The sequence below is a fragment of the Falco punctatus genome, assembly GCF_963210335.1.
Source record: "Falco punctatus genome assembly, chromosome: 4".
Lineage (NCBI taxonomy): Eukaryota > Metazoa > Chordata > Aves > Falconiformes > Falconidae > Falco > Falco punctatus.
Genome location: NC_137583.1, coordinates 51,214,213 through 51,237,411, shown reverse-complemented (window position 1 = coordinate 51,237,411; position 23,199 = coordinate 51,214,213). Strand labels below are relative to the sequence as shown.

Below are 23,199 nucleotides of genomic sequence, written 5' to 3'. Positions count from 1 at the left end.
CAGGAGCTGCTTGTTGGACGCACAAGAGGTGCTCACCGGGGTACCCAGGGCGGGGGGCTCATGGGGGCAACCAGGGCAGGGGACCATTGGGACGCGGTGAGTGGTGCGTGCAAGGGTGCCAGTTGGGGTGGAGGGGGCAGGGGTGCAAGGGGCACCCGTTGCATGGGACAGGGTGCACCCCAGGGCCTCGGGGGGTGCTTGGTGAGTTTGCCTGGGAGGGTGCATGGGGTGAGGGTGCACGGGGTGCACAGGGCAAAGGGTGCAAGGAGCACCCACAGAGGTGCAGGAGGTACTGAGCACCGTCGGGGTGCATGGGACAGAGTGCAACGAGCACCCTTAGGGGTGCAGGGGCAGGGTGCACCGGGACATGTCCATCTGGGTGCAGGGGCTGCCAGGGGCCCTCCAGGGTGCAGGGGACACCCGGATGCCTGCCAGAGGGAAGGTGGCACCCAGGGGTGCACAGAGCAGCACCCATTGGCATGCATGAGCACAGGATGCAAAGCGGGGGGGCACCGGGATGCTGGGAAGTACAACAAGCACCCCTGGGTGTGCAGCGATAGGGCACGGGATGCAGCGGGACGTGTCCATCGGGTATGCAATCCCGGAGGCTCACGGAGCAGCCCGGCGGGGTGCCTGCGAGGGTGCCCACGGAGGTGCCCTGTCCCGGGGTTGCACGGGGCTCTGCCGGAGGTGCAGGGAAGGTGCGTGCCCCGGGTGGGGGCAACGGGCTGCACGGGAGGGGGCACCCGAGACCGGCTGCACGGGGGAATCCCCACGGGGATGCGCGATCGTGGGGGTGGGTGCGCGCAGCACCCGGGCGGGAGGGGCTCCAGGGCCGGGGCGCGCAGGGCAGTGCCCAGGGGGATGCGCAGCCACGGAGGTGCCCGCGTGTCCCCGCGGCGCGGCGCGGCGGGGCCGGGGGTGCCCGGTGCCCGGCGCCGCCCCCGCGGAGCCCGGGGCGCGGCGGTGCCGCCAGGGGGCGCCCAAGGGCGGGCGCGCAGGGCCCGCGCCGCGCCGCGCCGCGCCGCTCGGAGGCGGAGGAAATGAAGGCGAGTTCCGCCGAGGCGGGAGCCATTACCCGCCGCCGCCGCCGGAGCTGAGCCCCCCTCCGCGCCCGGCCCCTCCGCCGCCAGCCCCCGCTCCCCCCCCCCCCCCCCCTTCGCACGCCCGTCCCGGCACAGGTAGGCGCCGCCGCCCTGCCCTGGGGGGTGTTGAGGGCGGGGGGAGGGAAGGGCTGCGGCCGGGGCCGGTGCTTGCCCCCGGCCCCCCCCCCGGCAGGCCCCGGCCCCGGCCCCTTTGTCCCCGGTGCCCGGCGGAAGCGCGAACAAAAGCCGCCTGCCGCAGGCCCCGGCCCGGCCCCGGGGGTGCAGCCGGGAACCGGTCGCCCCCCCCCCCGCCCCGGGGCTCCCCCGCCTCGGAGGGGGCAGAAGCCGCTGCGGCGGGGGGCAACCGGCTGGGGCGCTGAGGCGGCCGGCCGGGGCGCTGAGGGGGCCGCCGGCGGGGCTCGGCAGGGCCCGGGGGTGCTGAAGGCTTTGCCATGGGGCTGAGAGGCTGAGGGGGTCGGCGGGGCCGCGGCCTGTGCCGTGGGCGAGGGCCTTGGCGGGGCCATGACGGGGCCCTGAGGGGGTTTCGCTGCGGGCCCCGGGACTTGCAGCATCTTTGCCAGGGTCTTGATGCACCCGGTGGCAGCTGGAGGTGTTCGCCCAGTCCCCGGTCTTTGCCGTGGCCCCACGGCCCACGCTGGGAGCTGGAGACATTTGCCATGGCCAAGGGCTTTGCTAAGGGCCCAAGGCCCTCGTGAGAGTTGGAGTTGGTCACCATGGCCAAGGCTTTCACCGTGGTTTTGAAGCACTCGCCACAGCTGTGATCTTTGCCATGGCACTAAGAGCCCTAACTGGAGCTTGAGGTGTTCACCGTGGCCAAGGCCTTCCGTAATGTCTTTGCCGTGGCCTTGAGGGGCTTGCCGTGGCCAAGGGCTTCTCCGTGACCCCAAGGTCCTCACTAAAAATCTGAGGTGCTCGCTGGGGTCTTGAGGTTCTCACTGTGGCCAAGACACTTGCTAAAGTCTGCATCTTGGCCAAGGTCTTCACCATGGCCTTGAGATGCTCACCATGGCCAAGGCCTTTGCTGTGGCGCCTAGACCTGTCTGATGGCCAAGGTCTGTGCCATGGCCCTGAGGCCCATGCTGGGAACCTGAAGTACTCACTGTGGCCAAGGCCTCCACCATGCCCCTGAGGCTTCATGCGGTGGCTCTAGTGCTTTTACCATGTCGGTAGTCCACGCCATGGTGCTGAGGTGCTTGCCATCACTGAGGTCCTGCTGTGGACCTAAGGTGCTGGCCATAGCCCAAGCCCTCATTGTGGTGCTTGCTGTAGCCCAGAAGCGATGGCCATGGCTCTGAAGTTGTTGCCGTGGCTCCTGTCGTGGTCCTGGGGTGCTTGCCAAGGCCGTGTCCTGGAGGCACTTGCTGTGCAACCAGAGGCAGTCCCCATCACTGTCAACATGGCCATGAAGCCCTCACTGCAGCCTTGAGGCGCTCCCCATCGCCCTCAGCCTGGCCCTGAGGTGCTCCTCGGCACCCTCTGTGTGGCCCTGAGACACCGGCCACAGCCCCAGGTCACATGCCATGGCGGAGGCACTCACCATAGCCCTGTGGTGTGTGCCGTGGCCCTCACTGAGGCCTCTGTCGTGGTCCCAATGTGCGCACCATGACCCTGACCCTCTCTGTGGCCCTGGTGGTAGCTGGCTGGGGGCCCCTGGGTGCCTGTGGTTGGAGAGGACCAGGGGCCCTTGCCATCACCCCGTGCTGCCGCCACCCACCGCTGCCCTTTCCTTTTCTCCCCTCCCAGGTGCTCTCGAGCTGGGGCGAGGGGATGAGGTGCCCCCGTGCCGCGTGGTGTGCCGAAGCGGCTCTTTAGATCCTCCCCGGCCCAAGCCTCCCCTGCCATGGATGCCTCGGGGGCTCTTGCTTCGGCTCCCTCCTCTGCGGCTCCCTCGGGCTCCCGCAGCCCCATGTTCCCCCCAGGAGCTGACAGAGAGGAGTGGGGACCGAGGTTCAATTGTGCCCCTTCCACCTCTGCTGCAGCCTCGCAGGCGATGCCAGCATCTGGCCGGAAGAGGAAGGCCAACTTCTCCAATGACGAGACTGAGACGTTGGTCTGGAATGTGGTCCGGCATTTCAGCGCCCTGTATGGGTCTGAAGCCCTGCGGGCTCACCCCGTGCGGCGGAAGCAGCTCTGGACCCAAATCCAAAGCCGCGTCAACTTCCTGGGCTACACCGAACGCTCCATCGACGACCTCAAGCACAAGTGGCGTGACCTGCGGCTGGACGTCAAGAAGAAGATCACCTCCAAGAAGCACCTGCCCATGAACCGTGCCGGTGGGCCGCTCCACAAGCCACGCCTGACGCCCCTGGAGAAGATGGTGGCTTCCACCTTCTTACAGGCCAGCCACGACTCAGAGCCTGAAATCATCTTGGACCCAGGTCAGTTGTGGTGGTTCTCTGGGGAGAAAAGAGTTGGAGTAGTGGAGTCCCATGCTGTGCCCTACCTGCGCTCTCTGAGTGATGTCCAGCCTCGTAACATCACCAGGCCGTGGTCCTCCCGAGCTCCAGGGTCTGTCGAGTGTTTGTGCTCTGTGCTAGCCAGCGCGGCATGGATTGTGGAAGGAAGCTTTCGGGTTTCGTGTCGTACGTGGTTTGTGGCGGGATTACAGCATCCAGCAGGGCTGTGGTCCCATTGTGTCTGGGTAGCTAACCACCAGGGTTGGAAACAGCATGCATTGGAATTAAAAATCCACTGTGGAAATAACCTGGGGTCAACAGGAACACCTCAGACTTTGTCGGATCAGGTCTTCTCTGGTTTTGTTTTTCCTCTTTAATTTGATACAGTGCCTGGCCTTGCTGGATACTGTCTAAAGGCAGCTGTTAAAAGATGGGATGGGATTTTACTTCCCCTGTTCTTTTCAGGGTTGGCATCCCCCCATGGGTAGCTGAGGCCAGAGGGAGCGGGAGCAGGACCAGGAGCAGCTGCTTTGGAGCAAAGTCACAGCAACCTCCTGCAGCGTCTCGCAGCTTGGTGCTGTGTGTGGCCAGGGGTGCCAGAGGGTCCCTGGGTGGGCTATGCCTTCTTGATGGGGCTGTGCCTTTGACCCCTCTGTTGCTTGCACAGCAAACCTGTGTCTTGGCCTACCGCTGAGCATGGAGCCCTCTCGCTGGTCCTGCTCTTGGCTAATGCCTTTAGTTCAAATGCCCGAGAGTTGCTTGAGGGGAGAGGATGTTGGTGGAAGACCCAATATTGGTCTTGTGGTAGCACTGAGCTGGGCCCACAGGTACACCGCAGCTGGGCTTTGTTGCTGCCCAGGAGGCATGTACCCACCCTGGCCTTTCATTTGCGCAAAAGGAATATGTCTGACTTCTTTGCGTTCCTAGGGGATGCCAGGGTTAGTTGTTCCTGCTTCTTCCCCTGGTCTTTGATTTCAGCGTGGCCTGTCAGGTTTCACTGGAGATGGGTGGGCGGCATGGGTGTCTCTGAACCAGACACCCGCCTTGCTGCAGAGCAGAAGATCTCTGGGCTGAAGGAAGAAGTCCTGTGGGACATTACAGGATGTTGACCCTCACAGGGCTGGGCAAGTTCAGGATGGTCCTGGGGGAGATGAGGGTGAGCGGTCTGGCCTCCCAGAAGGAGCATCTGTGCCTTGGTGCAACCATGTCCTCTGCAGGTTCCCGTGGGACCCTTCTCCTTGGGAGCCCTATCCGCCCTTCTGCGGGGACATGTGAACTGCCAGTGCCGTCATCGCAGTGGCTGAGGCTGGATTCTCTCTGTCCCACAGATCTGTTCTTCCCCGGTGCGACCAAGCAGTCCTTCATGCACCTGCAGCCCGGCGTCAGCCACCCCAGCATCTACATCGACACCAACGGGCAGCCCTCATCCCTGCCAGATGTGGAGGGCTCTGCTGTGCCCCGGCTGGCAGTGCAGAGCCCCGACCCCTCCATCATCTGCGAGTACAGCCGAGGAGAAGGGCAGAGCAGTTCGGGTGAGGCTGTGGGACAGGCTGCGGCGGGGCTTCAGGCAGTGGAGGGAGGGCGCGGGGTCTGGCTGGAGACCCCCTGGGAGCGTGGCAGATGGTAAAAGGTTGTGGTGGTGGTTTGCACCGTGAACCTGGTCCTGGTGTGGCAGAGTGCTTCTGGTGGGGCTGGATGCAGCTCTCGGCATGGCGCTGGGGGTGGCGCTGCGGGGGACACCCCGACAGGAGACAGTTCCCTGTGCCTGCCCAGGCTGTGTGATTATCTCCTGGCCTGTGAGTCCCGAAGGGCTGCGGATGCATGACGGGAACCCGGAGCACAGTTCCGTAACCACTGAGGGTTGTTCAGTGGCAGGAGAAGGCGGCAGATCCCAGGGAAGGCAAAGGCCATGGCCATCCCTGTGTTACGTGGGGACCTGGGGAGCTCGTTGTGGTGGGACAGGGGGTGTGCGAGGCAGGCAGGGGCGAGGGCTGCACGGCTGGGGCACGTTGGCCTGCTGTGTCCATCAGGGACGTGCATGAGGGGGGCAGTCCATGTGTTGGGGAGGGGCAGGGGGACAGAGCGGTGGCAGGGGCTCACCTGAGGGCTTCTCTTCTGTTCCAGCCGAGTCGGGACCAGAGCTGCGGACTCCAGACGTGTCAGCCATTTCCCCGTCCCTGCGAAACGAGTCCCTCGTCTCCTACGCCTCCATGTCAGAGGAGGAGGAACGGGAAGGCCGGGAGGTGGAGAGGGGCCACGGCGGGGCCGTAGGGATGCAGCCCGGGCCTGAGGCCCCCATGACTGCGGAGGAAGACATGAAACTGTCCCGCCAGGCCATGCTGATCCGCAGGTGCAGCTCCCAGGGCTCCGTCACCTCCCTGCCTGAGGACCCTCTCAACCCTGTGGACGCTCACTCGGACTGGGGCCACGAAGGGGTGTCCGACCTTCCCCCCCTGGGCCGCGGGCTCGACTCCTCGCACCCCGAGGAGCAGGCGGGGGGCCCCGGCCCGGATATGGGCGCTTTGCCCAGGGTACTGATGGGGCCCACCTGGGAGAAGCCAACTGCAGAGGAGGAGCCCCCGGCCCGCTCCCCGCTGCACGGCGCCCTGACCGAGGAGTCGCTGCCCTCCTCCGCCTCTCCCCCAGGGGACGCCCCAGCTGCCCCTGGCCCGCCCCGCGGCCTGGGCTGCTCCCGCCTGCGGGAGGACCGCCAGGAGAGCTGGAGGACTAACATCCATCACCTGCTCGACCTGGAGGAGCAGTGGGACCAGCTGTACCATCAGGAGCTGGCCATGTGGCAGGAGGAGCGGGCCACCCAGCGCGAGGAGAGGGCCCGCGACCGCGAGCTCCAGTTCCGCCTGCTGGGCGTCCTGACGGACATCCGTGACGAGCTGCGCTACCTGCGTCAGGAGAGGGCCAGCGCCCGGCAGAGCCAGGCGCCACCGGCTGAGCCCCGGCCAGACCCCAGCCCGCTCCTTGAGCAGCCCAAAGCCGAGCCCGGCTTCCCCGAGCCGCAGGCCGGAAGCGCCAGCTGGGGAGAGACCGCCGTGCCCAGCCGAAGCCCCTTCGGCAACCGGGGCCGGGGCCGGCGTCGGGGCCGGCCGCGCGGCTCTGCCTCCAGACACAGACGGCTCTTCCTCACCAACAGCTAGGGACGGGCAGGGACGCTGTCCCGCGAAGGACATGGTGTGCCTGCGGCCCTCCCGGCGCCTGCACGCAGGGCTCCGGCCACACCGTGCGTGCCTGGCCACGGACAGAGGGGCGTGCACGTGGGGGAACTGCGTGCGGGGGTGTGCGTGGGAGCCGCCTGGGTTGTGGGAGGCATGCACAAGCATGCGGCCGCCGGCAAGGTTGGCACCTGCCCCCCGGCACGGCCAGGCCCCCATGAGCACGGGGAAGGTACAAAGGGGCACGAGTGGCTGGCGCTGGGAGCACGCTGGGCACATGCCTGGGGAGGGAGGTGGCGATACACACGTGTGTAAGTCGTGCAGGTGCCCAGGAGGCCTGCCTGCACCCGTGGCCGTGCCTCTGCTGCTGTGGGCAGCCTGGGGCAGGGCCCACGAGCGTGGCTGGCCGGGTGCGTGTGAGCAAGCGGGGCGCTGGCACACAGTGAGGAGGCGTGTGCGTGCGTGGGTGTCAGTGGGGCCGTGTGACAGCGCTAGTGAGTAGGATTACTACCTTCGGGGGGTGGGGAGTTAGGAACACTTAGTCGCTGATGTGCGAACATTTTATGCAAATCATTTAATGACCTAATTTGCATATAACCATAAACTTCTGTTTAAAAAAAATCCCCAAAAAACAGAAAAGACGTCTCTGTGTGTGAACTCAGTGCTGCAGCGGTTTGGTGAGGAGGGTCCTGGGCGAGCGGGACCTGCTGTCCCTCAGGAACCTTCCCATGCCACCTGCTCTTGGCCAGGAGCTGTGCAGAGCCGCCCATATCGGGCACCTGAGGATTAATCCTGCCCTTGCCAAGGCAGCCCATTGCCGGGCCGGGGGGGCTGTGTGCTCCCCTCATCCTCCTCCCGGGTTCGCCCCGCAGACAGGCAGCTGCCTGCTTCCCCAGATGAGGGGCCATGTGAACAGCTCCTGCCTGTGGGGAGACCCCTACTCCCCTGCTCTGCCTCCCCACAGCACGTGTTGTGTCCCCTGTCCCCTCCCAGCTCCCCACGTAGCCTCATGGAAGTTCCGGTCTCCTTTGCTACTCGGGTCCCTGCTTACTTGTGCCACCGCTGCTCTGCTGCTGTGTCATGCTGCTAATTCACCGCCTGCTCGCGGTTCCTCCCTGCTCAAATCCCCGGTGCTGCCGGCATGCTGCCATGCTGGCCTGGCCTGCTTCTGGGCTGCCCTGAGCTGGCCAGGGGGAGCGTGCCAGCAGCCCCCTGCCACACAGCCTGCATGGGCTGGCTGCTGGCATATGGGGCAAAATGACCCCAGGCTTGGTGGCACCCAGTTCACCCTGCTCCTTTGGGGGAGCCCCAGATCACGGCTGGGGGGAATAGGACCTGCAGCCTCAGGCTGGGCTGTCCAGACTCAGAACCGAGGCCTCGGCTGCCTGTGTGGCTCTGGGGTGGGGTGACAGCATGCACAGCTTGGTGGCAGTGTGCAGGGTCCCCAGGAGTGTGTAGGGTCCCGACATCGTGCAAGACCCCCTTGGGCAGCCTGCAGTGTCACCAGGGAGTGTGCAAGGTCCCAAGCAGCGTGCAGTCCCCAGGAATGCACAGGGTCCCCAGGAGTGTGCAGGGTCCTCAAGTAGCGTGCAGGGCCCCCAGGACTGTGCAGGGTCCCCAGGAGTATATGGGGTCCCCAAGCAGCGTGCAGGGTCCCTGACATCATGCAAGACCCCCTTGGGCAGGCAGCATGCAGGGTCCCCAGGGAGCGTGCAAGGTCCCAGGCTGTGTGCAGGGTCCCTAGGGAATATGCAGTGTCCCCAGGGAATGTGCATGATCCCTAGGGAACGTGCAGGGTCCCCAGGACTGTGCAGGGCCCCCGGGCAGGGTGCAGGGTGCCAGGCAGGGTGCAAGGCCCCTTGGGCAGCATGCAGTGTCCCCAGCTCCCTGGCAGTGTGTGGTGTCTCCCCCCAGCAGCCTGTAGGGTCCCCAGCAGCTTGCAGAGTTTCCCCCCCAGCAGCAGGCAGGGTCTCCCCCTGCCAGCAGTGTGCAAAGTCCCCCCCCAGCGGTGTGCAGGGTCCCCCCCGCAGCGTGCAGTGTCCCCAAAGAGCTCCTGCCGCCTCCTCCCGCTGCAGCCCACCCTGGGTGGGGAGCGCAGCCGGCCAGGCCACCCTGGGCCGATGCCCCCCACCCCCTGCAGCACACAGGGACTCACCGCCGCAGCCCCTCGCTGGATTCCTCGGCTCTGGTGGGGACCATCTCCCTCGGGTGGGGACGGACAGTGACACCCAGCTTGGGGTCCCAGCGTGCCTGGGGAAGGGGCACAGCTTACCCGGCTGTAAAGAAAACGGGTGAAACAACCGATACGCCCAGATCGGCGGGGGAGCCGGGACCGGTTTGGTGCCGGTGGGCAGCAGGGGGGGGTCAGCGGGCTACAGTGGGAGCGGGCGCGCTGCCCGCACCGCAGCCACCGCGTTGGATCAGTCACCGAAATGATGCGCCAGGGGGTGTGGGAGCGCAGGGGCGGGGGCGCTGGGCCGGTGCCCCGGGGAGGGCTTGGCCACAGCCTGCCGGGGGAAAGTGGGAAACGCTGGGAATCAGCGATGCTAGAAAGGGTTCGCTGGGGGACAGGACCCTGTGGATCAGGGGCTGCAGTCGTCTGGGAGGCCCCAGGACCCGCACGGCCCCGGGAGCACGGCGGCCTCTGGCAGCCCTTGCACACCCATGGCTGGTGTGTGCACACACGTGTGCACACAGGCACCCACCCACCCTGCAGCATCACTGCCTGCTCCCCCCTCTCCCTGCAGGGTTTCACCCATGGGTGCAGCCACCCCCCCTGGCTCTGGGGGGTTCTCTGTGCCACCCCACCAGCACAGGGGTGCCACAGCTGGTGCCACAGGAGCACCTGGCAGCCTAGCACCCCATGGTGCCACTGATCCCCCTGGCCTGTACCCCATACCCCTGCCCCGTACCCCACGCTGTGCTGCAATCGTCCCCTCCTTCCCCAGCCCCAAGCTCGCGGGTCCCGGGGAGCAGGGGCATGGCCGCAGGGCCCGGGCCAGGGGACAGTCCCCAGGGCGGGGGGCAAAGGCGCTGCAGCCCAACATGACTTTATTCCATATCGCGTCGTCCATACAAAACTACACCCCAAGCACTGTACAGAGCGGGACGGCGAGGGCAGTAAAAATAAGCAGCGGGGGCCAAGGAGCAGAGCGGCAGGCGGGGGGGCTGGCGTCAGGGGGACACGGCGGGGGGCTGCTTCCCGGCCCATGCAGCGAGATTGTCTGGTGGCGGGGGCAGTGGGGGCCAAAGCATGTCCGTTCATGATAGGGGCCGGACCTGGGTCTGCGGGTGCATGGCCCCCCCGGGCTCCCCACGTGCCCCCCGTCCCGGCCGGGCACCTGTATTTGGTAGGCAGCTGCATGGCCAGCGGCTGCCCCGTCCCGGGGGGTGTCAGTCCACGGGGTGGGCGGCCCCTAGTCCCCGGGGGGCATGATGCCAGGGGGCGGCAGCGGGGGGGGGCCTGCCTCAGCCCCGTGGACCCGCTGGTGGTCCTTGAGGGACTCCTTGTAGCGGAAGCTGCGGCCACAGGCCGGGCACTGGTAGGGCCGCTCGCCGGTGTGGATGCGCTGGTGCTTGAGCAGGTTCTGCTTGCGGATGAAGCTCTTGCCGCACGCGGCGCAGGCGAAGGGCCGCTCACCCGTGTGCAGCCGCTGGTGGTTCTGCAGGTGCTCCTTGCGGCTGTAGCACTTGCCGCACTCGGTGCACTTGTAGGGCCGCTCACCACGGTGGATCATCTGGTGCCGCACCAGCCCCGAGTGGCAGTTGAAGCTCTTGCCGCACTCGGCGCAGGGGTACGGGCGCTCGGCTGCATGGCTCCGCTGGTGAATCCGCAGGCTCTTCTTCCCGCTGAAGCTCTTCCCGCACTCGGCACAGCCATGCGGCCGCTCCTCGATGGCTCCCGGCGTCGTGGTGGGGACCCCCACTGCTTCGGCCCCTGGCCCCGGCTCTGAGCCTGGAGCTTTGCCCAGTCTGTGCTGTGCCGGCAGAGCCACCACTGCCGCCGTTGTCACCGCTGCTTGTCCTTCAGGGTTCCCGAAGCTGGCACCGGGGAAAAGCAGCTCCCCGGAGCTGCCTGGCAAGCCCACCTCCTCGGGGGGCTCGGTGTGGGGGCACCGCTCCTCCGTCTTCACCAGCAGCCCCTCACTGGCTGCAGGGGAGGGAAAGGCTCTGGTCAGTGCCCGCTGGGGACACCGGGGCTGTCCCCGAGCGACAGCCCAGCCTGGGTGGGTGCTCCCTTTCCCAGCCCCATGGGGTTGGGCTCAGCATCACTCACCAGGACCAGGACCTGTCAGCATCTCCCTTTCTGGCAGCTCCCAGGGCTCGCGGACGCAGGGCTCTTCCTCCTGCTTGATCCATGACAAGAAGTCGTGTGCCGTGATCAGGGCATCTGCGCCTGCGAGGAAAGATGGGGACAGGGACTCAGCTGAGCGGGGCCACATCTTGTGCTGGACAGGCTGTGGGAGGCAATGGCTCCAGAAGGCAGCAGCTGCTGCTAGTGCTGAGCAGCTGGTGTGTGTGCAGCACCGCCCCAGGCTCACCTGCACAGGGGTCTGGCGGCATCCCCCGCTCCTCTGTGAACTGCTGCTCCCCCACGAAGGCCACCTCCTGCTTGATGCGCGACAGGATGTCGGAGGTGGAGATCATCGACTCTGTTCACAAGGAAACACTTGGCTGGTGCCAGGATGTGGCCACCCAGTGCGACCCACAGCCAACGCACCTCACAGTGCAGGACCCCCAGGCTCCAGCCATGTGGGACATCCCTGTCTCAAAGCAGTTATGGGGCAACAGACACACCCAGGGGTGCCGTGGGGAGAGGTGACCACGGGACAGCCCTTGGGGAGGGATGGGTGGCCATGGCACAGTCCTTGGGGAGACGTGACCATGGGACAGCCCTTGGGAACAGGTGACCACGGAACAGCCCATGGGGATGAATGGGTGACAACGGCACAGCTGATGGGGATGGGTGACTGTGACACAACCCCTGGGCTCTGACACGACGTGGTGGCAGTGGGGGACACATGGATCACACAGCAATGAATGCCCAATGCCCCAGGCACATCAGTCATGGGATTTTCCAGGGTTACTCTCAGTGGTCCCCAGTCATGCAGCAGGGAGCAGAGTCTGGCCACAGCTTGAAAACCGGGCCCTGGGGTGTGGGGACCACCAGAGAAGGACGAGGGACATCCCCAGGGCAAGCAGTGTGGTGGGGGAAACATGAGGTGGGGGGCAGCGAGGAGGGGGGACCCGGCACTGCCCCCACTCCTGGCCGGTGCCTCACCTGTGCAGGTGTCCGGCGGCAGCTCCCGCTGCTCCAGCTCCCTCTGCTCAGGGATGCAGGGTCCCTCCCCACGCTCACTGCGGGGCTGCGCCTCACTTCTGGAGAGGGCACCGTCTGCATGGGGAGACAGCGCAACTGGCACCGGCGTGGGGCTGCACCCACCCACCGTGCCAGGGACACATGGGGCTGCCAGGCCCTAGCATCCCTCCTGCCAGAGAACCTGCCTGCATTAGGCAGGACCCCCATGCCCAAAGCAGGACCCCCATGCCCAAATGCTCCGTACAGCATCAGTACAGATGCTCCGACCCTGGGTTTTGGGAGACGAGGAGCCAGGCGGCACGGGCTGTCCCAGATAGCAGCACCAGCATGGCATGGCACAGCACATGGCCCTGTCCCCACATGTCCCTGTTTCCCTCTGTGACAGGAGGCTCCGCGGTCATGGCGAGTGCAACCACCAATGCTTGCAGGGGACCAGGTCACACACATCCAGGACTCCCAAGGAGGCGCAGGCATCACCCCAGCCTGCCAGGAAAGGGGCAGAAAGGGACATTTACCCAGGGAGAGCAGAGACTCGTAGTTCTCCTTCACCAGGTTATTGTACAGCTCCTTCTGCCACTCCTCCAAATTCTTCCACTCCTCCGCCGAGAAGTAGACAGCAATGTCAACAAATGTCACCGGCACCTGCAGGGACAAGCCCCCGGCAGCTCAGTGACATCCACTCCCCAGGGGGCCGAGGGTCCCCCCACCTGGCCTGCAGTGTCCCCCTGGAGCTGTTACCTTGGGCACCTCACCCCGGGGGCCAGGGGGCAGCCGCAGCACCCAGAAGTTCCTGTTCTTCAGGAGGTTCTCCACATTTTCCAAGCGCCGCTGGAGCAGCCCATACTCCTGGATGAGGGTGCCCAGCACGGCCCACTTGCTCTCCAGCTGGTTCCCGAACTCCATGGCCGTCTTCTCGCAGTCCAGGAGCTTCTTCTCAGCTGTGCCGGACCGACCCTCCAGGCTGAGCAGGCGGGTGGCGAGCAGGTCGATCTTCCTCTCCATCGCCTGCACTGTGGCCACCACGGTCCAGAGCGAGGCCTCAGCGGAGTGGAGCTGTGCCTCCCGCACATGCGCCCGCTCCGGCAGCAGCGGGGGCTGCAGTGGCATCAGATGGGGAGCCTCCACATTCCATTCCTGCACCTGGGCCGTGGGGAGGGCACAGGTGGAAGGGGGCCCTTGGTCACCCCCCTGGGTCATGCCTGGAGCCTCAGCCCCATGGCAGGCACCGCTCCCCCCCAGACTGGTGGCTTTCAACCACCACCGCCCACCAGCAGCACAGCTTCAGGGACGTCTGCGCGCGATGCCCACTGTCACCCACCTACCCAAAGCCAGCAGCACTGCCCTTGCCCTGCCTGCCCAGGCTGCAGGAAGGGCACCACTCGGGACCTGCCACCATGTCATCCCCCACTAACAACTCGGCCGGGCAAGATTTGGCCCCTGGAATGGTTGGCGCTGCCCAAGCAAGACAGGAGCTGCCAGGGCTGGGTCTCAGCCCCAGAAGGGGACAGGGCAGATAGATGCAGCAGGCCTGAGGGGATGGTGAGGGGCAGATGAGGAAGGCCCACCAGTGCCACTGGGCTGGATGCATCCCACTCAGCCGGCAGGCTGGGGAGGGACTGCAGCGCAGCCATGGCAGCTGTGGGGTCAGTGCTGATCACTGTCCCCATGGACGCTGGCCAGCATCGGGCAGGTCAACATACTGTGTGCAGCTGCCAGACCTGCAGGGCAGCAGCCCCACCCCTGGCACCCCACACCCCCACCCACTGCAGGGGCTGCCCTGGGCCTGCCCTGGCAGGAGCCCCCCAGGAGGTGAATAGGGCTGGGTGGGCAGGGAGCAGCTGGGGGCACGGGCAGCCTGGACCAGGGGTGCCCAGCGACATCCTGGGGACACACAGGCATCCTGGGTCAGAGCTGCCTAGGGCAGCCCAGGCCTACCGCCTGCACGGAGCATTCCGGGGCACTGGGACATCCCAGGGCAGAGGTGCCTGGGGACATCCTGGGGACACAACAGGCATCCCAGGGCAGATGTGCCCAGCCACATCCTGGGGCACCCCAGGGATCACGGGGACATCCTGAGCCAGAGGTGCCCAGCCACATCCCGTGGACACCGGGGCATCCCGAGGCTGGAGCCTGCACGGAGCATCCTGGGGCTGGAGCCTGCATGGAGCATCCCGGGGTTATCGGGGCATCCCGGGGATCCCGGGGCCATCCCGGGGCAGAGGTGCCTGGCCGCATCCCGGGGATCCCGGGGCCATCCCGGGGCAGAGGTGCCTGGCCACATCCCGTGGGCATCGGGGCATCCCGGGGCAGAGCTGCCCAGAGCATCCCGGGGATCCAGGGGCCATTCCAGGGCAGAGGTGTCCGGCCACATCCCGGGGGCACCGGGGCATCCCGGGGCCATCCCAGGGCAAAGGTGTCCGGCCACATCCCGGGGCACCGGCGCATCCCGGGAATGCCGGGGCAGGTCCCCGGGGGCAGCCCGGGACTGGGGCCGGGCGGGCTGGGGGTGCCGGGGGGCCCGGGGGGGAGGGGGCCCGGCGGCGGGGAGCGGCCGGCGGGGCGGGCGGGGCGGCTCCGGCGGCGGTGCCGGTGCCCCCGGGCCGGGCCGGGCCGGGCCGGGTCGGGCCGCTCTTACCTGGGCGGGCGCCCACTCGGCCATGGCCCCGCGGTGCTGGGCCGGGCCCCGGCGGCTGGGGCCGGGCCGCGGCGGGGAGAGCGCGGAGCGGAGCGGGGCCGCGCTGCCGCCCGCCGCCGCGCCGGGGCCGGGGCCGGTACCGGGGCCGGGGCCGCTGTCGGTGCCTGCGCGCTGCGGGCCGGGCCCCGCCGCCCCGCCGAGGAGCAAGGGGCAGCCGGGGAATTGCATCCGCCTCCGCCGGGCTTCGCGGCAGCGGGCGGGGGGGAGCGGCGCCGAGCGCGGAGCACTGCCGCCTACCGGCACCGGCAGCCCCGGCCGCCCTCCACCGCCACGGGCACCGCCACCGGCAGCCCCGGCCGCCCTCCACCGGCACCGCCACCGCCACCGCCACCGGCACCGGCAGCCCTGGCCGCCCTGCCACCGGCCCCGCCACTGACACTGGTACTGCCCCCGGCACCAGCACCGGCAGCCCTGGCCACCCAGCCACCAGCATTGGCTCCGCCATCAGTATCAGTATGGACACAAGCACCAGCACGGACACAGGCATTGGCACCAGTGTCAGCAGCACGGGCATCAGTATCCGTTCTGGCTCCAGCACCAGTACCAGACACCAGCACTGGTACCAAGCCCCACCACCAGGATGGGCACTGGCACTGGTGTCAGCACAGGCACCAATATCAGCTCCAGCACCAGCATCGGCACCAGTACCAGGCACCGGCACTGCCACTGGCACCACTAGCAACACAAGCACCACCACCGGCACCAGCACCAGCATTATCATGAGCACAGACACAGGCACTGGCACGGCACTGGTGTCAGCACGGGTACCAGTATCCACCCCAGGACCAGCATCAGTGCCAGTACCAGGCACCAGCACCACTACCAAGCCCCCACAGCAGTATGAGCATCAGCACTGGTGTCAGCATGGGCATCAGTATCAGCTCCAGCACCAGCATTGTCACAAGTACCAAGCACCAGCATTGGCACCAAGCCCCAATACAAGTACAAGCATTGGCACTGGTGTTGGCACAGGCATTGGTACCAGGCACCAACACCTGTACCAAGCTCCAGCACCAGCATCACAATTGGCACCAGTGTGGGCATCGGCATGGGCATCAGTATCAGCACTGGCACCAGCATCAGCACCAAGCTCCAGCACCAATATCAGCATCAGTATCAGCACTGGCACTAGTGTCAGCACTGGTATCAGCACCAGCACCAAACCCTGGCACTGGCATCAGCACCAGCGCTGGCACTGACACTGGCATCAACACTGGCACCAGCATCACCACCAGTATCAGCACCAAGCCCCAGCCCAGCACCAGCACCAGCACCAGCACCAGCACCAACACTGAGCCCAGTGGGTACTCTGCACCCAAAGCCTCCTGGGCTACCCCAGGGTCCCGGCCCCACAGGTGGCAGTTTGCGGTGGGGGCAGGGGGTGTCTGTGCCCCCCCACTCCTTGGACTGTGCTGCTGGGACCCCCCTGCTCCCTCCAGCACACAGCTGGCGACACTGGAGTGCCACGAGCCGGGGCCACAGGGTGAATGCCCGGTGTGGGGAGAGGAGCACCCGGCCACCCACACCAGGACGCTCACCCCGGCCAGAGGCAGGCAGAACACCCATGCATGGGGATGTACCGGGTTGGGGGACCCCCCACGCACTCACCCCAATCTGGGGACCCTTCGGTCTGACAGCGCCAGGGGCCAGGGCTGGTGCCAGAGCAGGGAAAAGAGTCGTGGCCCTGCCTTCACAGAAACCTGCTGGGAAAAGCTCCTACGGCACCCCGGGGCACCAGGGTCCCAGGGACAGGGGGCCATGGCAGGGGTCCCCTCTGCCACACACGGACCGGGGCCCTGGGCGGAGAGCGTGGTGGGACAAGAAGGGTTAACGGGCTGAGCAGGCGTCATGGGAGCCTGGGCAGCCATTTTGATTGAGGATGGGATGGGGTTGCTCCCTTGTCCCCTCCAGCACTGGGCCGGAGGCCAGGGCACCTGAAGCCCCCCAGAACCCCCGCAGCCCCGTGCCCAGTGCCCTGCAGCTGCCACGCTCCCAGCCCTGGGCCCGAGCTGGGGCAGGGGGCACCCACTGGTGCCCTGGGCAGGAGGGAGGGTCCCAGGGGTCCCCTGGGAGCACAGCCCAAGGTGTGAGCTGTTGGGCCGCAAGTGGTGGCCCATGGGGACCCCAAGGGGAACCTCTGAAAGCAGCTTCATGGCAGCTGGTACCCTCTGTGCAATTAAGGGGAGGGGGTGGGAAACCATGGTCTTTGGCAGAATAAACAAAAATTAAAATCAACTCAGGCACCTGCCTGGTGCTGCTCCCTCCACCCTGGTGCCAGGGTCCACCTGCAAACCCCCCTGGGACCTCAGCATGCAGCACCTCTGGCACAGCCGCCAGGACCGGGAGGGCTCCAGGGGCCAGCGCTTGGTGGTGGGGACCAGCAGGCAGACACAGCACAGCCACAGAAACCCCGTTCCTTTGGGAAACCAGCAAATAATGGCAGTTTACTGGGTTTTGTGGCTGCCCACCATCCCCTCATGCCCAGCAGCTCCAGGTGGGAAGAAAGCAGCTCCTGGCGAAGGGCACGGCTGTCCCTGCCGGTTGGGGATGTGGACCAGCTGCCCTGCCACCTCCTCAACAGCTCCAGGGCACAGCTCACGGCTCATCGGGAGCCAGTGATGAACGAATGCAAAACTGACACCTCGACATATGGGAGACAACAGGGACCCACGAGGTCACCGTTGCCAGCAGCGGTGTCAGTCACCAAGCGGCTGCCAGGCCAAGGCCTGTGGGCCGTATGCAGCAGAATAAAACCAAACCCACCCAAACCTGCATCCCCATAAAACCTGCTCCAGGCTGCTCAGCTTCAGTGTCTCTCAGAGACCAGGGTATGAAACCGAGCCCATCTGTGATGGGGGGTGGAGGGAGGGACCCTCTGTGTCGCTGCTGCTGCTCCCTGGGGGCTGCTGGCATCCCCCCGGTGCCTGGCGGGTTTGTCCCCGGTGGTTCTGCAAACAGCACAAATGGCCACACACATCCCACTGCACCGGGGTTTCCCTCACGTCTCCTCTGAGATTCCTCTGCTGTGTTTATGGACACCTGCCAGGCAAGGCCACAGACCCGGCAGCGAGCCCCTCGTGTCAGCCACCCCTCCCCAGGACCACTCCGTGGGCAGGGCTATGGTGAGATTTGGGGTTATGGCTGCTCCTGTGCCCTGTGAAATTAAGAGCCAGGCAGCAGCGGGCGGCGCTGCCCACGATGGCTCACCCGGGATGGAGAATCCTGGAGCTGGCGTTGAGCTGGTGCTCGGCCGCTGCTGGAGTGGACCAGGAGTTCCCATGCTGGGGACACTGGGAAGAAACATAAAATCCCTGCTGGGATCTGGGCATTTCTTCTTCCCAGCCATGGATTCAGCAGATGTCAGCTCAGGCAGGGTTTCCTGGGTTTATCCCTCAGATTTTTCAAATGTGTTTTCCCACCCAGGCAATATTTCCCTGGGAACGTCAAGTCCTCCTGGGGGAAGTTTGATCCGCCAGGACAGCATTTGCGAAAGACCCTACTCTTTGTGGCAGTGGGGAATTAAAAGCATGATCCAATGCAGTGGCTTTACCCCCTCAGGAGCATCCCATGGGATCCAGCAGGCTGAGACAGAGGAATGGATGGAGCTGCCCCCCAGCCCGGGAGGACGTCCGCTCTCCTGCTGGGGCTCTGGGGGGGCTGTGGGCTGTGCAGGACCCCCAGGCTGTGAAACCATGTCCCACGCCGGAGCATCCTGAGCGTCTCCAGGGCTGGGTGGGTTTTGCCCATTTGGGGGCTGATGCCTCAGGAGCTGCCCGCTTGTGGCCACGCACCCAGGGCTCCCTCAAGGGGGATGCTGCACCCACACAGCCCCCCACACTGCTGCCCCCCATGTCCTCACCCCAGCGTCCCTCCTGAAAGGTCCCTCGAGGACCCAACTCCACAAGAGCAGCAGGTCGGATCCAAGATCCAGCTGAGCTCGGACCTGCCCCAGGAGCAGCTAAGGCATCGCCTAAGGAGGGTGTAAGACCCTTCCGAGGGTGCTGAAGTCCCTCCATCACTCTGCAGCTCGGGGACATCCTCAGCCAGAAGTGGCATCTCTGTATTTTAAAAGTTTCTATCATTTTCTTTTCCTTCTGGGAATTCATCCGGCTGATTCAGGACCCTGCACCTGCAGCACCTTGCTGCGGGTGCCACCAGCGTGACGAAGCATTGCGTGAAGAACCGCTGCCTCCCCGTGGCTTTAAACCTGCCGCTTGCCTGTTTCACTTGACGTCTCCCTCTGAAACCATCTCCAGTTCTGCCTCTAAACTGGGACAACAGGAAGCGCCTGGGGTGTGTAACACGTGGGCACAGCCCAGATCCACTCGGGATGGGGTGACGATAGAATAGAAATTATGCACAATAAACATGACAAGGTCTAACTCCCACAAAAGCAGATGGAGCTTTCTGGGAAAGGGGCTCTTTTTCCAGTTGCTTTTACTAAAAAAGCCACATCGAGAAGTGAAGACCACCTCTTCCCAGAAAGCGCTGGTACAAGACCTCAAGTTTCTGTAGTTTTGTGTTTATTTGCATCATGGCAGTGGCCACAGCCCATGAGGCACTGACCGAACACACGTGGTGAGACCCTTCATCTGAAGGGGCAAGGGGGGAGAGGGACAGGCGCAGAGAAACTTAAAAAGAAATAATCTTTTATCAACATTAATCAGGAAATGCCAGAGCTCTTAGTCTGCAAAGCGAGGAGAACACAATGGGAGAGGACACTTCAGACAGCAACCCATAAAGGGCAACTAAACCAGAAGGGGCAGGAAAGCCCCACATGCTACAGCCTGACCTTGCCGCTACTGTTTAGAGAACGTAGGGGCTCTTAAAATTAAAAATGTTTTATTCTCAGACATGTTTCTGACCCCACTGCTCCTGACAAGGTGGTACATGGCAGGGCGAGCTTTACATTTGCAGATTAAACATGACGTAAAGCTTTTCAAACATCAATAAATAAACAAATGCATTGGAAACACTCTTGAAAGAAAACCTGTCTTGCTAAAGATCCAGGTTTTTGTCCCCTGACTGCATGACCCGCAATTTATGCAGCCACTTGTATTTCCCAACGCATGAACATTACCTCTCATGGAAAGTACCTGGAGTCTCAGCTTAAGTTCCTTACTAAATGACATGGTCTGCAAAAAGCTCTTACTCTCCCTGCTGCAGGAGAAACAAGACAGTTTCTCAGAGAGGAATCTGGAGAATTTCATGATTCCCATGTGCTCTCCTGGGACAAGGCTCGGGCAAGGAACGGCAAGTTTCCACAGCCTTGCTGCCTGGTTCCCTCCACAGCTACCCGGGCACCTGGCCGATGCCGCACTGAAGGATTCCCCGGGTTTCACCCCGTCTCAGGCAGGTTTCTCCTGCTCTCCCTTAGGCTGAGCTTTGGGCTGGAATCGGTTTTAGCTCCCTGCGCTTTCCGATGCTTACCTTATGCTGCTGCTCTTGTGGTTTTTTTTCAATTTAAGCAGTATATCCACTGCGACGGTTATTTAAGTGCAGTGACAAGGGGGACCACGCTGCGTCAGATTTAAGTAACTGTCTGGCTGGTTGGATGCTCCTGCAAGCATCCTTGCAAGCGAGGAAGGAGGCAGAGCCTCCTGCATGAGGCCTTTCACCCCAGACTCACTTTCAGCCTCTCCTGAACCCACAGCTGCTGGCATGTGACTGCCCCCAGCCCCGCCGTGTTGCTGCTATGCAAAGGAACGAGGCTTGGGAGGACAGAGTTTTACAGGATTTTTCTACAAAGAATCTCCTCTCTCCAAAGCCTTCCCTCAGGAGCACACAGCACACTTGGGACCACTAAGGCTTTAAGCTGCATGGGAGAAACTATGCTAAGGCACATGGAAACCAAGGTGACGGGTGACAGCCGGCACGGTGTCACTCAGTGCAAGCTGTGCCTGGCAAATTCAGTGGCCTTCTACAGTGGGGTTACAGTGTTGGTGGAGGGAAGAGCGACTGACATCACCTGCCTGGACTTGTGCAAAGCATTTGACACTGTCCCACATGACATCCTTGTCTCTGGAGAGACATGGATCTGAGAGATGGAGCACTTGGTGGGTAAGGAATTGGCTGATGATCGCACTCAAAGAGCTGTGGTCAATGGCTCAATGTCTGGGTGGAGACCAGTGACAAGTGGCATTCCTCAGGGGTTTGTACTGGGACCAGCACTGTTTAACAACTCTGTTGGCGACACAGACACTGGGACCAAGCCGCCCTCAGCAAGTTTGCCAACAGCAGCAGGAGGGAAGGGATGCCACCCAGAGGGACCTGGGCAGGCTGGAGAGGTGGGCCCCTGCAAACCTTATAAAGTTCAATTCAGGCTGGGCAGAGAATGGGTTGGGAGCAGCCCTGAGGAGAGGGACTGGGGGTGCTGGTGGGCGGGAAGCTGGACGTGACCCAGCCACGTGCGCTCACAGCCCAGAAAGCCCCCCGGTGCCTTGGGCTGCATCCCCAGCAGCGTGGCCGGCGGGGCGAGGGAGGGGGCTCTGCCCCTCTGCCCCGCTCTGCTGAGACCCCCCTGCAGCGCCGCCTCCAGCTCCGGGGCCCCCAGCATAAGGAGGGCACGGACCTGTTGGAGCGGGGCCAGAGGAGGCCACGGAGATGGCCAGAGGGCTGGAGCCCCTCTGCTGTGCAGCCGGGCTGGGAGCGCTGGGGCTGTTCAGCCCGGAGAAGGGAAGGCTCCTGGAGAGCCTGGAGCACCTTCCAGCACCCAAAGGGGCCGGCGAGGAAGCTGGGGAGGGGCTTTTCCCAAGGGCCTGCAGCGCCAGGACAAGGGGGAACGGCTTTGCGCTGAGAGAGGGCAGATGGAGATCAGAGCTGAGGGAGAAATCCTTCCCTGTGAGGGCGGCGAGGCGCCGGCACGGGCTGCCCAGAGCAGCTGTGGGTGCCCCAGCCCTGGCAGTGCCCAAGGCCAGGCTGGACGGGGCTGGGAGCCACCGGGGCTGGGGGAAGGGGGCCCTGCGCGTGGCAGGGGTGGGACTGGGGGGTCTTTAAGGTCCCTTCCAAACCACACCAATCAGGGATTCTATGAAGAATAAAAGAAAAGCTGTCCCAGGGCAATTTTAAGAAGGAAATAATGAGAAGCCAGTGGTAAAAACTTTCTGGACATTACTCCTGTACTTGGGATGGGCAGGGATCCTTTGGTCCCAAGTGTATCCCCCCAGTCCCCTTCAGAACTTATTGAATTGCATCACAGCACCAGCTGTCTCTTGCTCTACTGCTCCTCATGGGAAGCTGAGGACATCACTCACGGGTTCACTGCGAAGCAGGTGCTTGAACTGGAGGCAACACAACTTTTTGACTCTTTGCATTCAACTGGAAAAGCAAAAATGCTAAATATCCCCAGCCTGCGTAGAGAATATGTGACTGACAAACACTGTCTCCGCAGGACCCCATCCTGCCTGCTGAACTCATCCCCATAGCCGAAGCCACTGCTTTCTTTTCAGTTTACAGAGCGATGTTACCTGTACTTTGTACTTACATTAAGAATATATCCATGCTCTTTTCCAGAATCTCAGAAATTAAATTGGCGTCTTGCCCCCAGTAAACAGATGTTTGAAGCAACTGATTCTGGTCGTTATTTCCACATGACAGTGCTTTCACTGCCACTGCTGCTGTCCTATGACTGAAACTGCTGAACTAATTTTTTTGTTGTTACTGTTTTTAAATCAAACCCAACCACTCACCTTAACCTAAGCTTTTAAAAGCGCCATTTCCTGCTTACAGCTCTGTGGACCATCCTGTTCTGATGGCAACACTTTCTCAGTCTTCCCATACTCAAAAAGCTTTGAGCATTTTCCTGCATTAATACATTCTCCAGCACATGCTGTTTGGTGCACCAGAAGACTTTTTTTAACAGTGCTTTTGGTACCATCAACGCTGCTCTACACAACTCCTCCTCCCAGATATTAATAATCATCTAGCTGCTAATTAAAATCAGGTCCTAATCGATGACCGTTAGCCTGGCACCAACAAGCTTTTATGCTTGAACTTGATTCAGTTTAGTAAAACCCTTATCCTAAAGCTTCCCCTACAATCAATATATGACTATCAACCATCATCTCTGGATGGAGGGATTTTTTGATAACCAAATGGAAAAAAAAAAAATCTACCCCAGGAAAGCTTCTGGCACACTGATTACATGTATATGTTATGAGTTCGCAAGTGATTAGTGAGTCTCGGTTTTTCCATAAAACTTTTTTTCACATTCCGTACACTTGTAAGGCCGCTCTCCTGTGTGAGTTCTCTGGTGGCGAATCAAGACTGCGTGGTGACCAAAGTTTTTACTGCAGTCTGTGCATATATAAGATGATACCCGATGATGTTTAGTGTGAATTTGTTTGTATTTTAGAAGTCCAATCTTCAACTTAAAAATTAAAAAAAAATTTAAAAAAAATTTCTGACATTCTGTACACAGATACAGTCTTTCTCCTGCATAGGTCTGCTGATAAAAGAGGATCTCTTTGAATTCATTAGGTTCTTCCTCAAGAGAGCCATTGCCTCTTCTGCTTCC

The 23,199-nt window shown here is 63.2% G+C and overlaps 2 protein-coding genes across 4 annotated transcripts; one reads left to right on the top strand and one right to left on the bottom strand.

The window, feature by feature from the left end:
* Positions 1-382: 382 nt before the first annotated feature.
* On the top strand, positions 383-7,425 carry LOC308063144 (uncharacterized protein). 3 transcript variants are annotated; one of them, XM_080385710.1, is made up of 4 exons: positions 383-1,181; positions 3,086-3,484; positions 4,831-5,034; positions 5,627-7,425. In XM_080385710.1, the coding sequence occupies exons 1-4, from the start codon at positions 518-520 to the stop codon at positions 6,652-6,654; spliced, it is 2,295 nt and encodes a 764-aa protein (XP_080241836.1). In that variant the 5' UTR covers positions 383-517; the 3' UTR covers positions 6,655-7,425. The 3 variants fall into 3 exon arrangements, with proteins under 3 accessions (XP_080241836.1, XP_080241838.1, XP_080241837.1); XM_080385712.1 differs by having other exon boundaries at positions 1,060-1,181; positions 2,850-3,484; positions 5,627-7,421; XM_080385711.1 differs by lacking the exon at positions 383-1,181 and having other exon boundaries at positions 1,226-3,484; positions 5,627-7,421.
* Positions 7,426-9,687: 2,262 nt separating this feature from the next.
* LOC308063151 (zinc finger protein 783-like) lies at positions 9,688-14,948 on the bottom strand. The gene is made up of 7 exons (XM_080385724.1): positions 14,625-14,948; positions 12,728-13,129; positions 12,505-12,631; positions 11,951-12,064; positions 11,211-11,321; positions 10,946-11,065; positions 9,688-10,819 (listed from the first exon to the last, which is right to left on the bottom strand). The coding sequence occupies exons 1-7, from the start codon at positions 14,850-14,852 to the stop codon at positions 10,086-10,088; spliced, it is 1,836 nt and encodes a 611-aa protein (XP_080241850.1). The 5' UTR covers positions 14,853-14,948; the 3' UTR covers positions 9,688-10,085.
* Between the last annotated feature and the right edge of the window lie 8,251 nt (positions 14,949-23,199).

What these genes read in the sequence shown, in the direction of transcription:
- LOC308063151 (XM_080385724.1), bottom strand. Translation starts at nt 14,852, where the DNA reads ATGCAATTCCCCGGCTGCCCCTTGCTCCTCGGCGGGGCGGCGGGGCCC. An exon ending in CCGAGTGGGCGCCCGCCCAG is followed by an intron (nt 13,130 to 14,624) that starts GTAAGAGCGGCC and finishes CCCACGGCCCAG; the next exon opens with GTGCAGGAATGGAATGTGGA. An exon ending in GCCGCCAGACCCCTGTGCAG is followed by an intron (nt 11,066 to 11,210) that starts GTGAGCCTGGGG and finishes CTTTCCTCGCAG; the next exon opens with GCGCAGATGCCCTGATCACG.
- LOC308063144 (XM_080385710.1), top strand. Translation starts at nt 518, where the DNA reads ATGCTGGGAAGTACAACAAGCACCCCTGGGTGTGCAGCGATAGGGCAC. An exon ending in GCACGCCCGTCCCGGCACAG is followed by an intron (nt 1,182 to 3,085) that starts GTAGGCGCCGCC and finishes CCTCTGCTGCAG; the next exon opens with CCTCGCAGGCGATGCCAGCA. An exon ending in AGAAGGGCAGAGCAGTTCGG is followed by an intron (nt 5,035 to 5,626) that starts GTGAGGCTGTGG and finishes CTTCTGTTCCAG; the next exon opens with CCGAGTCGGGACCAGAGCTG.